The following is a 16,266-nucleotide window of genomic DNA, read 5'->3' on the forward strand; positions in this document are numbered from 1 at the left end:
GCCAAAAAAAGGACACGAAAAGTCCTTGCCAATGGGCGGCTAACTAAGCAATCCTGGCCAAAGCCCCCGACTGTTGACACCTTTCCGGCTGGCAGCTTGGGTGCGTCATTAACATTTCTATTTGATGGCCGGGAGGTGTCTCTTGTCTCTTGTCTCGGACCATTTTCGTTTCGCGCATTGTATTTTTCCGACTGCCTTTGTTTTGTTTAGGTGTTCGTGCCGTTTTATTTCGCCTCTTTCACTTTATCGCAAGCTGTCAATCGTTAAATGACAAACAACAGAATGCGGCAACGGCGGCCAGCGATTTCCAGCCAGCTAAATGGTATCTATGATTCCCAGCTGTCAATGACAGTTGCTAATCCCCGCATTCCTGCATTTTCCGGCTTTCCCTTTGCCTTGCCTCGGAAATTAAATAACAAATGATACCTCCCACCGGACCCTGAGACTCAAACTCAAACCCGGACCCTGACTAACCGTACCCTTAGATATTCGTTTTAACTCGGTTCTCCGTTCCCTATATTTTGGTTTTATCACGCGATTTCGTTTTGTACTTGGTACTTGAAGTGTGAAAGGATATAATGGAATTCTTGTTAGGATACTAAACTCTTCTACATTTTCTGTCAATTTCGTTCATTAAAATCGCTCTAGCTGTCGCATAGTAGCGGGTATCGCGTAGTCGTTGCTTCGACAGCGAGTCCTTTCCTCTAAACTTATGCTCCTTTTGGCTATCTGCATTTCTCTTCTTTTCTCATTTTGCATTCTTTTTGTTAAACGTTTTACTACTTTGCGTGTCAAAAACTGCAGCAGAATGCCAAATAAAAAGCTTGTTTATGTCACCTGCACGGACGAGGGACGCTCGGCATGGCATGGCTAGGAATCTCAGTTTCCGAGATCTTTGCAGTTGTGGATGAATTTTATTGAAAAGGGTGCAGTACGTTTAGAAAGAATGATCCAATCATTGAGTTCATTATATGGGGATTTTCGTTAAAAAGAGTTACTTAAGAAGTTAAAGTTGCACCTCAATAATAATACTTTCAACAATTTTTAAGGTCGAGAAAAGAAATGAAAAACCAATTGTAGCTTGTCGCAGTCAGTAAACAAGAACTTTGCATAAACGTAATTATTTCGAGACAATGCCGTCAAGGACATCTACATCGTTTGCAATAACTCATCTGTTTACTGGCTGCCGGGATAGTAGCTGTCGTGGGTAAAAATCAAATCACAGCTCTGTCCATCTCGGCTGTCAGTTGCCTTGGCGTCCTCGCCTTGGCCAGCGCCTTGGTCCTCCTCAGCTGTGCAATCTCCCATAATATGGCCAGCCATTTGGAATGCGTGCATAAAAAGATGGCAAAATGTGTGCTCCAACGCCCGCTCATACTAACTAGCCTGCAGCAGTGGCAGCTCCCCACTCCCCCTGCCTTTCTCCAACGCCGCTCGTTCAGCGTATTTTTCTCGCCTTGCATTTGATTAACCTAAAAAAAATGCGTTTCGGTGTGGCAGGGTAGGAAACAGCTTGGTAGGGGGCATGGCCTGTTGTTGGAGCGGTTTCTGCGCTTTTCTTAACGGGAAACTTTAATAAAAAATCGGTCAGTGGGCAAGAAGAGCGCTGCGGTGGACGGGGAAGCTGCAACAGGGATGAAAATGCATAAATGCATAAAAAATTGGCCAGCTTACAAGTAGCTTTACATATACAATGCGGGCGTTTGCAAAGAGGTTGTGTGTGCACGTGTATGTGTCAACATTGTTGCAAGCCGCCATTTTTCCGGCACGTGTTTGCTTTCTCTTACTTCCGTTTCCTGGTCGTTCAGTCAGGTCTGCCCCAGCCGCCCTCTCGTGGCTTTGGGTCACATTGATAGTAAAATGCCGCAGCCTTAAAGATCATTTCGAATATTCAATTAATCTTCTTCAAATTAATTGCATTCCTATATGAGAGCTGGGAGTCCTGATGACAATCCATGGGAATTCCATACTAAGTATGTCTATGGATCTTCCATATCATCCTTTTATAGAATGGAGTAACAACACCTCATAAAGAAAGACATAAAATTCGGTGGCCACCAGGTCCCTTTTTATTATGAGGGCGAATTTAAAAGTTCAATATAAACATTTATAGTTTTTAAGGAAAGTTTCCATTTGAAAAACGGAATCCTTACAATGCTACACAAGGTGTGCACAAGGTATGGTTATATAGTACATATTTGGACTCAAGATATTTCTTCTTTAATAAAAAAGCTTAACATTTATCGAATAATCGTATATATAAAACGAATATATAAGATATGGGTATGAGATTCAGGAGTTTTAGGACTTTTATAAACATATTCTACCTGTGTTAATAAAAAATTTTCAAGTTTATAATTAATTAATAATTTTCTATGCGACGGTTTTATTAAACAAATTATTGGTTAAATTATTGGTTTTATTAAACATTACTCATACGACCTGTGTCCCTACTACTTTTTACTAGTAAAATAATTATTATTAAAATAATTATTATTAAAAATTGTATGGAAAAGTATTACCCGTTTTTAATAAGAAAGTTTTAAGAACTTTTCTAAATGTATTTTTTTTTTAAACACATTTTTTTTCTGCATACGATATATTGGATGGACAGAATATTACTCATACGACTGGTATCCCCGGAAAATTATCCCTGCCCAAGAGCAAGTTTAGAGCATGTAATTACTACAACCCAATGTAGTTAAGCATATTACCTCAAATTTATAGCCAAATAGGAGAGGCTAATGGACGCAACCTGAATGTAAACTTGATTGGGTCAGAGCTTCGAAATGCATCGAAGGCTCAGAATGGTTAACATCAGTTGGTTTACATGATGGAAATGTGAAGCAAGTGCGAAATACTTTTAAATGTTTCGAGAGCAAACACAGCGTGTGGCTGGGTGTGCCTGTGTGCGTATGGCTGGTGGCCATACATTGCCGGTTTTAATGATTATAACACAATCAAGCGCATATTGCCTAATTAGCGATCCCAGCAGCAAGCGCTCTCCAAGCCGCATAAAGTGCATAAAATATTTCCCACACTTGCTGTGGGCGCATCATCCTTCTGTGCTTGTGTTAGCGAACGTGCAGCAATGTGTGTGTGTGGCGAATATTTTATGCCGCTTATTGGGCGGCATGCAACCTGCGCGTTGCATTCAGCAGCCAAAATTCATGTTGTTTTTATAACGTGAATTTGGGGTATGCGTGTGGGAAAATATATTGTGGTCGGCTACCCGTTTTATTTGATAGTTTGGCTCAAAGCTACTACATTTTCATTAGAGATGAACAAATTGTTAGCAACATTTCGTATAAGTTTTAGTTTGTAAATTTTCAATAACCATACTTAGGAATTATTTGCATTCATAAGTTGGGAAATCAGGGTTTTTATAAGTATCTTTCAATAAATCTTTGCTTTCTTGAAAAATAATTTCACCAAATACCCACTAGACTGATAATTATATTAAAACCGTTTCATTCCCATAAACTAAAATCTTGAAATAAATTTAAGAAAAGCATATAATGAAACGGTTACGCCACATTACCTTGCTGGATAATACTGCTTTTTAATTCTTCTCAAAACTAACTATGGTTCTCTGGCTAAGAATGTACGCTCTAGCGCTCTGTTGCAGTGAAAAGCTACGTCACCTTCCCATTATTCCAGACATAGTTTGCGGCGAAAATAATACTATATACCAAGTGAATTGTACCACCAATAACAGATGTCTCTGCCCAAAGTTAAATGGAATCAAAAATGTTATTTCTACAAGTACTGAAAAGTTTCTTCAAATAAACTATTAGCAAGAAATATGAAATATTTTTATGATTCCACAGTAAGGTACGAAAGCCCTGGGGGAGCACATTCCGGAAGTTATGCATTATAGCTAAGTGTACCGAGAATAGTGTTTTTATTGCTTTACATACTGCATTTTTTCCTTTTCTAATAGAATATATAAAAGCATTTTTATTTATTTACTATTAGTCCCTGAAGTCCCGGCCCAACAACTGCTGAAGAATTTAATTTCCACAGTCTAACTGAAGCAAACTGATTTGTTCTAAAGAAGTATACATGGAAATAAATATAATATTGGCTTCAGTGGAAAAGAAAAATATTCCTTCATAATATTCTCACTCAAGAAATACGAAAGCATTTGGAAAGGCTTTTGGGTAAGAAATATCTTTTCAAAATGAAGTGAATACTGCTTTGTTTCATGACTCTGGAAGTTATCTTCTCGATGGTATTTGCAATTCATGTGCCATATCTGTGTACTGGAAAGGACGACAGGGTCTGCGATCAATACAAAAGTGTTTTTAGGCGGAGTAGACGATAATAAATAAGAATCATAAACAATAAATTGATGAAAACGTGAATCACCTCTGAAAGCTTAAACAAAACAACAGACCCAGCCCCGCTGGGTATTACAATATGAAAGATTAAATAAATAATTTATATAAATTGAAACTTTGGGAAATGTGTACATAGGGCTTGTCAGACAGGCAGCCAAACAAAAACGTCACATTCCATTATAATCTACAACTTGTAAAACAACTTTATCGAAAAAACAACATTTTCATAATTTCCTTTCATCCTGCATGTCTATGTTCCTGTCTGTTTTATTGGCGCTTAGTCGCCTTTGCGTTTCCTACAAAAACCGCTCTCCGCAGGCCACTTTTAATTGCAATAATTAAATGTCAAACTAAATCCCAAATTCCGCGGTTTAATTAATTCAATTGGCGTGACAGTCAAAGTGAAATTTCAAATAAAACACCGCAATTGCACAATGTCAGTAATGCTCTTCATTAAATGCCACAGCCAGGAACTATGGCATGTTGTGCCATGATGCTTTTGTTCTCTTCTATTTTAGCCAGAAATTTAATGAGCCACGCACGACTGGCCATGAAAGTGGAAGCCGCAGGGAAAGGGCACAGCAGACTGCAAGGATAAACGCCGCGGAGCTAAGGATACCGGCAGGCTGCTTGCCAGGTCCTGGCACGATTTGCCTTAGCCAGCTGCGAAAAATGAAGTACCAAATTGAAGTTGGCATTGGGCTGTCAGGCTGGCGTCTCCAGTTGTAGCTTGCACTTATTTATTTATTAATATTTTCTTTCTGTTCGCTGGTTCTTACATATTTATGATTTCGAAGACGCCATCCTTTGGAAAAATTGGCGGGCTTACACGGCACACTGAATTGGAAAACGCCGCCTAAACGCACGCACTTGTCTCGAACAAGGATTCACGAAAGGAGCAGTCGGAACTTCGACACTAGAGGGAAAGTAAATGCGAGCAGACCGTCTGTCAACGTTGCGCACTAAAACCACACTAAACTAATTTGCTTAGCATCACGCACTGATTACACAAAGTTCTTTCGGGGCTATAATCGTCCCTGGTCGCCTGCAGCCGAGTGCCGGGAGTCCTTCGGCAAGGAGTTCGTGCCGTTCGCCGAGCTTCGGTGAAGTTCCAAAGCCTATCCGAAGGACAACAGCAAAGAGAACGGTGTCCTGTAAGAGAGACCTCTGTTACAGAGTTAACAGCGAGCACAGTCTTCGGAAGGATGTGAGGGAAAATCACCATATATTGATAATGCAAGCCAGTCAATACCATCATCGGAATTCACCAATCTGATCTAGTCATAAAATATAACACTGGCCAAATTATATTGGCGATTGCCATCCACAAATGCCAGAAATTCCGGGCCTAGTTAAACGAAACCCCGAAACGATGGCCAAAAAACATTAAATCATTTAAAATGCCCTAGACACACTCGTACACTTCACCCTCGTCAATGCAAAATCAAACATTATTTATGCAAATTACAAGCCATTATTATTAAAGCCAGTAACCAAACTGGCAATTGTAACTAGCCAGGAGGGGCGAAGCGGCGGGCCAGAGAAGCGTTGCCAACAATCATATCCGTCATGGACACGGGACAGGAGTCGGAGGACTGGAGCCCATCAATGCCTTGGGGAATGAATTTGGCAGCCGTAAAATAAATTTGGACTTGATGTAGGTCAGTACTGTGTACGCCACTCTCTCCCTAACAGACGAAGAGAGTCCTGTCAGCCCAGAGGATACTCTTTCAGTTTGCCAACTCTCTTAAGCAAAATCCTACCAAATTTGCTTATTTTACACCGATTCTAAGTTCGGGGACTTAAGAAACACCGAGGGACTGGACCCGCTTGCATAATGCAAGCCATGAATTGTTCAAAACTGAGCCAGTTTGAATTTTATTAATAGTGGCACTTTGGCCCAAAGGAGTTTCTCCTTTGTCCTGATCAAGAATATTCATGGTTAATAATTCTTTCTCTTTATGCTTTTAAGATTTTTAATCTAACAAGGATTTAAATCTATTTCTGCTATTAAGATGATGTCAATGAAATCTACTCCATACTGATCCTCTTTATTTGACTAAATTAAAGTAAATTAAGAAACCTTTAACTTGAAAAATGTATATATTTTCCGAATAATTTGCGTCTTCCTCGCAAAGTGACACTAACTACCAGCTTGAAATAAAAACGAAACGGTAAGGGATCCATCTAGAGTCTGGTTACTGCATCTACTTGTGGCTACATAAATAAAAGACGAACTGGAAAGATAGTCAAGCTACAAAAAAGCCAAAACTTGTTTGGCTCCAGAGGAATTCCTGCGTAAGTGTGTAGCTTCTCATACAATTTGCCTTGGCCATCCCCCGACATTGAGACCCGAACCTTGTAACGCATCCTGCATCGCCAGTCGGGTCAAAATTTATGTGTAAACTCACTTAGGCAAGAATGTTTATGCGTTTTGTACGTGTTAGTTGCTGTTCTTCATATGGAGAGCATGTTCTATTTGCCTTTCCTGCCCAACCACTCGTTTATTTTGTCATTTTGAACTCAATTTTTTGTCTCTGTTTCTGTTTTTTTTTTTGGCTTTGTGTTGCAAAATTTGTAATTCTATTCTATATTCCGTATTTTGCCTCCGGGGACCAAACCTGAGAAAAATGCGTTCTCACGCACCCTGGGAGGTATAATGAAATTTTTCTTCACTAATGACCTAAATGCAAAGGAATTTATATGGCTGGCAACTAATTGTTGTTTTATTAGGCAAATGGAGAGGGATATTAAGGTAACTCACTGGCTTTTTATTTAAAATGTTTAAGGAGTAGGCACTCCAGCACTTTCACTAGAAGATGTTTATTCTTAAATGACTCAAGTACTTGTCTTTGACAATTTTGGCCTTGATTACCTCCAGAGAGCTATTTCCAGAAGGTGCCAGATTATTCCCCATTATGCAGCAGTTCTGTTCCAGCTATTTACATATAATTAGCGACCAACTGGCAATACGCCGCATCTTTGTTCCAACAGTCGCGTTCTGTGTTCTGTGTGTTTGCTCGGCGTAATTTCTTGCAGTTTCCCTTTGCGCACTTCGACAAACCCAACTTTGACAATGAAGTTGCAATGATGATGATACCAAAAAAATAGTATAAGAGCCGAGAAAGCGAACCGGGACCGCCGTTGGCAAGCAAAAAAGTTTGCCCTGCTCAAGCGGGTTACGCTTTCCAGAGAGAGGCGCCAACTTAATAAGGCCGTCAAGACAGAAATCGTAAAAAACGAACCCGAAAAGCAAAAAGCGGGCTTTGGAAAGGCGTGCCTTCTAAGGAAAAAAGGAAGAAAGGCCCGCTTAAAGGAAACACTTTCCGCTAAACAGGCTATATATAACTTAAAGAATTCAGTCTGATAGTCCTGAGAAGCCGAATTCAGTGTCCAAAGGGAGAATGAAATTCATTTCCCAGAGCAGGGGAATCCATCAATCGCAATCCCCATGCCTAACGGACAGTTGGTTCAACTTCTGTTTGCCGGATCAGCGGGGAAGGCCAACAGGGCGGATGCGAGATTTGGATTTCAGTTCACAGCCATGCTCATGCCATATTTCTCGTAGATTCGCTTGGAGTTCTCTCATAATTAGCCAGTCAGATGTGGTAGACATTTTCATTAGCCGGGTCGTACAATGCACTTTTCTGCAACGACGCGTTTTGTGTGGCTGATGTGCTGACTCTACGGTTTCTACCTCAGTTGGCGGAGCTCACTGCGGTTTTGTTTTGCAAACACGTCGGTAATTGGAAACTATCATCAACGAATTTCAAAAATTTTGTAAAGATTATTTTAAATTTTTGTTCACACTTCTTTAAAGGCCTGCCACAAACGCACCATTTATCGACGCATGTAAGCCCATTCTTTCTGGTGCACAGAAAAGTTCAGCTCGTATACGTTCGCATTATTTTCTTCCCAGCCATGGCCATTTCACGTTCTATATGGCCTCTACATAAATTACCCACTGCAATTGATAAGTGACACATAAATAGTATTGGCCAGGCCAAGAGAATTCTTTTTATGTTTATTTATTGCTAAGCTGACAAAAGTTTTTCACAATTTTAAAGAGGGTGTTTACCCAAAACTAGTCTATTTAATATTTCTATAGGATTCATAAATATATCATGAATCAAAGGCCTAAGCTATATGAAAATAGATATATCTTCTGCAAGTATGAAGCAAAAAATCAAGCTCGATAAATGTGTAACATGAGGAACGTGCTGTCAATAAAGGATCTCCCCCGAATTTAACAGATGCCACCAGTTCCCGAAAGAAAGAAAATACACATATTTTTTGCCGAACCATTATGCAAGCATTTACCGAACGTGATTTGAGTTACTTATAGGAAACCAATCTGCATTTATACAATAATATTTGGTAGAGACTCTAAACTCTTCAAAATATTCTTAAAGTGCCTTCTATCTGAGTAATCCTATAGAGTGCAAAGTTAAACACTCGTAAATTCTTAGCAATCCCAGTGCTATCCTTTAATTTCACTATTCAATATTGACATATTGATTGAAGTCTTGACTTTTACTGGGCATTTTATTGACTTCCATTCCGTGTTGCTCCTCCCCAGTCCTTAATACACCACCAGCTTTCAATCAATGTTAATTGCCCTTGGTGGCGTGTATATATGTGTGAGATTTAAATTGCCCTCGAAAATTGCAATTCCCGAAATCATTCAATATAAAAATATATACTGCAAAACAATCAGCACCCACGGAAACTTTTTCCCCATTGATGTTATTGATGATGGAAGTGGTGTGGCGATGCTTCTGATAATTTTTTTGCCATTAATGGCAGCCAAAAGTCAAATTGAATTCTGCATGAATATTTCCAGGTTCATACACAAGTCCCAAAGTATTTATAAATTCCAATAGTTTTGTGAATTTCCACCATTCAATTAGTTGTATAAAATTCAAGCTTAAATTAACATTTTTGTCCATTTCAATTTATTTCACATCCAAACCACCAAAAAGGTACAAAAGTAAGTATTTTTTGTTAAGTAATATATAATATTTTAGAATTTGCAGATTGGCTTACCAACTAGTGATGAATATTTTATTACGTTAAATACACTCCCATTCTCTAGATAAAAATGTAATCGTGCTTATAAGATTTGGCAGCGATTCAAATTCTTGAAAATTGAAAAGGACAAGCACTGAAAAGTCTGTAATACTGTGAGAAAATTCAATGATTTCCTTTTAAATTCCTTAAAAAATAGGATCATAATTAGCAGACACTGGAATTGTGTTAACTATGTCAGTCAGGCTTTTGACTTTGTACACCCAGCGGATGCAGTTTTCCTTCAGCACGTTAAAATATATACTCAGTTGCAATTGCAATCCTGCACATATTTCGCATATTTCTCCACTGGATCCAGGCAGGATGAATTAGGGCTGACGCCTTTCTTTGTTTTTACAACCAGAAACAAGGAACACATTTCTTGTTTATTGTGTCTCCGACTGTAAGTTGTGTATTTGCGTATTATAATTTGCATAAATTTCATGTGCCAACAATGGAAGTCGCTAAAAGGACCGGCAGAGGCAAAGGGCAAGCCACATGCGGTGCGAGGGCTCACAAAACAATTTAATAACAAGTAGATACAAGTGACAAAATGAATTATGTTGTTATTCTGCTTCCACAAACACACTCACCCGCAAACATATTAGTTAAGTGAAGAAAATTGCCAAAGGATTTGGTATCTGGGCAAAGAAATGTGACAAGTGATTTGAAGCCCTTGGGATTTTAAGAATTTTATTCATTAGTTTTGTAAAAATTGCTTAGCATTGGGAATTGTTGGAACAAGTTCTCTGTGTAAATTTTTATTAATTTTTTGGCCAATGATTTTGCCCCAAGCAATGTCCTGAAAAATAGCTTAAATTCATTTCTAAATATCCACTATACAGCCAGTCTTTCTTCCGCAAAACCGACATTGATTTTGCGAAAATTGAATGTATGTATGTCGTTTGGGGACAAAAGAGAATGAGATCTGCGGTTTGTGCCTGCTTCCTTTTCAAAAAATTTTCAACATTGGTATTCCTGGTTTTTCTATTTTATGACTGTCGCTGACGGATTTATTGAAGCTTCGATTATTCCGTCGCTTGGCATGGCCATGGGAGTGTGCACATGTGAGGAGAGGGCATCCACAGACTAACGTATTTTTAGACGCTACAATGAACACTGATGCGATTGATTGAAAGTCACTAGGAGTAAAAAATTGGTTTATGCTGTCATCTGGCAGCAAGGAATCTCTCTGCTCTGCACAATGCCTTCCTGGCTTGCGGGCTGCCTGGTTGTCTGTTCCCCTTCAATGTCAACAAGTTGGGGACAAACAATTTAAATTACAAAGCAAACTCAATAAAAATGTTTAAAAGTTTCGGTCAAGATGAAAACATTATGGCTTATCCAAGATTTGTTTAGTTTATTCGGGGGTCCTTGACATGCATAAGCGATGATGGTCTTAGGTTCCGGGCCAAACGAGCCAGGAAGGTACAATGTAAGAGGAAGCAAAAGTTTTATAAGAAAAACAAATCGAATCGCTTATTTATAGTCTGTAAACAGATTTTATGAACCCGGCCAAGCAGCGTCCGTAAGTATGCAGCAAAAGTAGCAATCGTCCCTTGTGTCCCCTTATCGATTTCAGAGTTTCCGAGTCCTTCCCATCCCCCGATCCTCGGAACCTGCATCCCTTTCGCCAGTTTTCAATTTATTAAAATGACCGTCAAAAGCCGTTTGTGTGCAAAAGTTTGCGCTTAACCTAAAACACTTTTTGGACAGTTCTCACTTCGTTGTTCTCCCCTATTTTTTCCCCCGATTCGATGGCAGACAATGACTGGGTTAAGACGAAACTTTTCGTTGGGACAAAAGTTTTGGGGATGTGTCGGTCTTATGATTGCCCCGGAACGCATTGCATCTTCGAGTCCTTGTTTTTCATTCTCGCCGACAGTATAATTTTTGATTGGGTAACTTTTTCTGCTTTTCTGCTCTGCTCCCGCCAATGGGAAATAAAGTCGAAAGCCGATATATTTCTAATTTCTTATGCCAAAAGCCGTAACACATGCCACGCTGTTACCCAGCGTGACCTTTTCCACCTGACGTCCTCTGAAGCCGACGCGCTGAAATCGCCGAACTATAAATACCAAACACGGCCGGAGTCAAGCGAGCTAACCTAAATACCGGAAATGCCCTTTTTAATGTGCATCCGGCTCATGTGAGCTGACCCAGACGTCGGCGTTGGGTTTGACGGGAAAACGTTGGGGTAGGGAGTGTGGTGTGTCTGTGGGGGTTACGGGGCATGTGGCAAAGCTAAGCAGCAAGCCGAGCCAAACCACAGGCATACACTTTCGAAAATGTATCTCAATTTATGTAAGGGCTTTAAATAAAAGATGATTCCTCAAAAATGCCAAATTTAAAAGCATAGAAGGGAGATTGCAAGAAGGATGTACATATAGTATGTATTCGAAAAAGACTTAGTCTTAGTCTATTATTTTCATTACATTTAAGCTTAATAACCACATAATTCCACCATGAGATTATTATAATTTTAAAAACATTTTCTATATTTTTCAGCATCACCTTTAAACCTTCCCATTTTTCTAACCAATTAACTAATCAAACTTCTCGACTGAACTTTCCCTTGACAACTTTGTCAAGATTTTGACTATCACTTAAAGTTAATAACATGGCACGTATTTTTAATTAAACTTTGTGCCATGCCATTAACAAATAACTCTTAGGCTCTTTCATCGACGACCTTAGCCTGTTGCGTGTACAGTTTTTGTGGTTTATTACACAGGCCAACATACGTTGGTTTTCTTTTAAAATCAGCTTTTTAAAAGTTGTTTTTTTTTTAGAATTTGTTTGAATAAAAAGTCAACAGCCACTCAGCCAAGCCTCAGATTTCCTGTTAAAATTTCAAAAAGCTTCAGTTTGTAGGCCTGTGTCATTGATGAACAGACTGAAAGGAAAACCGCGTCTGAAAATGCCTTTGGCCGGCTGGAATTGGTTAAAGTCAAGTCGAAAAGTTAAATGAACTGCAAAGCCCTTTGGGCCAACATTGTTTGAAAGAGTTTGAACAAAAGGCCAAGTATCCTTCGCCAGCTGCCTCCACACAATTGTGATTTGAGTTATTGTCCTTTCGCTTTCGCAATATAATTATCCTTAAAGTACTTTGCCGGCCCACAAACTTTAACTGATTTATTTGTCTGAGCCACATATATAAAATAAGAATAATGATAGCCGTTTGCCTAATTTATTGGATTTTTTCGCGAGCCAAACACGCGAACCTCCTCCGGACAGAGGTCAGTCCCGTTGCCCTTTCCTTGTTTGTCCTTTTGTCGGGTCATTTATTAATTACGCCCCGTATGCGTGCCCTAATCTCTTCATTATGCGATTTCATAATGGATTACATTCAAATAAATGCGCCTCATTTGCCATCTCCAGTCAGCCCTCGATGCAGCTGCTAATTTTCTTTAAGTTTGCCCATTTTCCTAATGATGTGTGGGCCCATCGCAGTCCATTTCCCATTTGCCATGTCCTTACCTCCAACACCCATCTGCCAGGCCTGGGCGCTGTTGTAATATTAATGTCTCCTAATTTTCGACGACTGAACTAATTAAATCGTATGCATCTGTAGCGCGTTCTGGGCGAGGAATAGGTAGTCCGAAACGATGGCCAAGGGAATCAAAAATGGTAATAATTGAATACAATTAGTACCATACTTTAATCTTATATGTTGTTCCAAAATATTCAAATTCAAACTTAAAAGCTACAATAGTAGAAAATACATAATCTTAACCAATAACGAGCACATAAGTTTAGACCAAACTAAAGTTAAGCTCTCCAATTTAAGGCCAGTCCCACAGTTGAAACAAAATCCCCGGGCTGGGGCACATCTTTGCCACTCGAGTAAGCCACTGCTAACCCGCTCGCAATTGAAATTCACTCTTGGCGGGCGGGACTCCCGACCCACTTCAGCCAACGGCTATTACCTGGAGGACAATTTGTAACCGAAAAGTGAAAACCATTTAAATAGTCGTAAAAATGTGAGACGACAGCGACCGAAATACAATAAAGGCGAAAAGGAATGGGTTGCGCCACCAGGGCACCCACCAGGGGGGACTTCTGCTGGGGAGGCACTCTCCGGTTCCAGTCCTCCTCCCACCCAAATGCCCCGCCAAGAAACATAAGCCCTTGGATGGGGTATCGTTCGCTAGTCACTGTCAGCTGCGCTTACAAGCGAACGGGCAAATTGAAAACTGTTAAGGCGAAGGATACAGACATTGTGGACAAATGGCGAGGCTTGTTCATGAAAATTAAAATTGCAAAATGGGCTCGATTGGGTGGGCGGACTCCCAGCCAGTGCTGTGTACACACCCTTTGATAATATTTGTGTTTTAATTACCTGTCAAAGTGCCGCGGCAGACTTGCTCTAAGCTCGCAGACAGCTGGCGACAACAGGTAACAATTTTCGACTGGTTTTATAAAATTAAGCATGTTTTTGCATTCCAGCTGACGTATGGTAGTATTACCTTATTAGCATTTCTTACTGTTGTGTGTCTTGGCAACACCAGTCTTTAATCTAAAGCTACGATGTTTCTGTTAACTTTTCAGGATTAGTAGGCCTGTCCACCAAACTTCGTGTGGCTGTCATAGAGCCCCTGACTCTTTCCAATACTTTCTCATATCATATTTGACTGCTGAAGTGAAAACAGTGCTTACGGATTTATAATAAAAAAGGTAAGAAAAAAATTTTTTTGACATAAAAAAGTTAAAATTATTTGAGAGAAAAATTTCTAATCCCTTCCCATTTGCAGCTCGTCATGATTCGCATGTTTTCCAGTTACTCCACCACCCTTCAGCGTGGCATCCGAATCAATCGGCATCTGTGGGGCACCCGCTTCTATGCCAAGGATGTCAAGTTCGGCCCTGAGGTAAGGGGCATGATGCTGCAGGGTGTGGATGTGTTGGCTGACGCCGTGGCGGTGACCATGGGTCCCAAGGGACGCAATGTGATCATCGAACAGAGCTGGGGATCTCCCAAGATTACCAAGGATGGTGTGACAGTAGCCAAATCGATTGCCCTCAAAGACAAGTTCCAGAATATTGGAGCCAAGTTGGTCCAGGACGTGGCCAACAACACGAACGAGGAGGCGGGCGATGGCACCACCACAGCCACTGTCCTGGCCCGTGCCATTGCCAAGGAAGGTTTCGAGAAGATATCTCGCGGCGCCAATCCCGTGGAGATCCGGCGAGGTGTTATGCTGGCTATCGAGTCGGTCAAGGACAACCTGCGTAAAATGTCGCGCCCGGTGAGCACCCCGGACGAGATCTGTCAGGTGGCCACTATTTCGGCAAACGGCGACAAGTCTGTGGGCAACCTCATATGCGAGGCCATAAAGAAGGTGGGCCGCGACGGCGTTATCACGGTCAAGGATGGCAAAACCCTCTGCGATGAGTTGGAGGTAATCGAGGGCCTGAAGTTCGACCGCGGCTACATCTCGCCTTACTTCATCAACGCCTCCAAGGGGGCTAAGGCCGAGTTCCAGGATGCCCTGCTGCTCTTCTGCGAAAAGAAGATCAAGTCGGCTCCAAGCATCGTACCAGCCTTGGAGCTGGCGAATGCCCAGCGCAAGCCACTGATCATCATCGCCGAGGATGTCGAGGGCGAAGCGCTGAGCACCATGGTAGTTAACCGATTGAAGGTGGGCCTCCAGGTGTGCGCCGTGAAAGCACCTGGCTTCGGGGACAACCGCAAGGAGACCTTGGAGGACATGGCCATCGCCACCGGGGGCATCGTCTTCGGGGACGAGGCCAACCTGGTGCGACTCGAGGACGTAAAGTTGAGTGACTTCGGGCGAGTCGGCGAGGTAGTGGTCACCAAGGACGACACTATGCTGTTGAAGGGCAAGGGGCAGAAGGAGCAGATTAGCAAGAGAGTGGAGAACCTACGTGAGGCCATCAAGGAGTCAACCTCCAACTACGAAAAGGAGAAGATGCAAGAGCGGCTGGCACGGCTCTCGTCGGGGGTGGCGCTGCTCCGTGTGGGAGGCTCCAGCGACATCGAGGTCAGCGAGAAGAAGGATCGTGTCAACGACGCCCTCAACGCCACTCGTGCTGCCGTGGAGGAGGGTATCGTGCCCGGTGGAGGCACCGCCTTGCTCCGCTGCATCCAGAAGCTAAACGACATCAACGGCGCCAACGAGGACCAGAAGTTGGGCATCGAGATCATCCGGCGCGCCCTCCGCATGCCCTGCCTCACGATCGCCAAGAACGCCGGCGTGGACGGGGCCATGGTGGTAGCCAAGGTCGAGATCCTGGATGGGGACTATGGCTACGATGCTCTGAAAGGCGAGTACGGCAACATGATAGAACGTGGCATTATCGACCCCACCAAGGTGGTGCGCACCGCCATTACGGATGCCGCCGGGGTAGCCTCGCTTCTGACCACCGCCGAGGCAGTTGTCACCGAACTGCCACTTGAGGACGCCGCCGCCGCTGGAGCTGCAGCCGGCCTGGGCGCTCTCGGAGGTATGGGAGGAATGGGCATGTAGGCCTTCAAGGCTTTTTAGTACACATAATTTTAAACATAATTTATACATTGTCTAAATTTTAAGCATAGGATGTTCAAACTTCAGCAACATATTACTGCAATCGGTATTCACACTATTATGTTGGCAGTCTTACACATGTACTAATTTTATCAGAGTATGTTGCGAACATTAATTATTGAATGAAATGTCAAATAAGAATTTACTTTAAAAATATAAAATGGTCAACTCGCATTTGCTTTGTTTGAATATGTTTTAATGAAGATAATCACCAACTTTGAACCAACTTTGAAATCATAAACGGCCACTTCACTCTTATGTCCTTGCCGCCTAACATTGTGACATTTGTAGAGGAACTCGTTTTAGTT

At 41.6% G+C, this 16,266-nt stretch overlaps 2 protein-coding genes and 1 long non-coding RNA gene across 5 annotated transcripts in view; 2 read left to right on the forward strand and 1 right to left on the reverse strand.

The window, feature by feature from the left end:
- The window catches only part of DIP-theta (Dpr-interacting protein theta), a 39,113-nt gene extending 25,341 nt beyond the window's left edge, over nt 1-13,772 (reverse strand). For 2 of the 3 annotated variants that reach the window (XM_017243789.3, XM_017243788.3), the window contains exon 1: nt 5,123-6,224. The gene's annotated coding sequence lies outside the window, so the exon portion shown is untranslated. Of the gene's footprint in view, nt 1-5,122; nt 6,225-13,752 lie in introns of those variants that run through there. The other variant, XM_070276717.1, reaches the window with a different exon arrangement.
- On the forward strand, nt 3,538-4,367 carry LOC138925699 (uncharacterized). Its single transcript, XR_011441898.1, has 2 exons — nt 3,538-3,765; nt 3,831-4,367. It is a non-coding gene; the product is annotated as an uncharacterized lncRNA (long non-coding RNA).
- Nucleotides 13,773-13,955: 183 nt separating the features above from the next.
- On the forward strand, nt 13,956-16,132 carry Hsp60C (Heat shock protein 60C). The gene is made up of 2 exons (XM_017243303.3): nt 13,956-14,087; nt 14,165-16,132. Exon 2 carries the CDS (start codon nt 14,171-14,173, stop codon nt 15,899-15,901), a length of 1,731 nt encoding a protein of 576 aa, XP_017098792.1. The 5' UTR covers nt 13,956-14,087; nt 14,165-14,170; the 3' UTR covers nt 15,902-16,132.
- The last annotated feature ends 134 nt before the right edge of the window (nt 16,133-16,266 follow it).

Source organism: Drosophila bipectinata, chromosome 2L, assembly GCF_030179905.1.
Source record: "Drosophila bipectinata strain 14024-0381.07 chromosome 2L, DbipHiC1v2, whole genome shotgun sequence".
NCBI classification, from domain to species: domain Eukaryota; kingdom Metazoa; phylum Arthropoda; class Insecta; order Diptera; family Drosophilidae; genus Drosophila; species Drosophila bipectinata.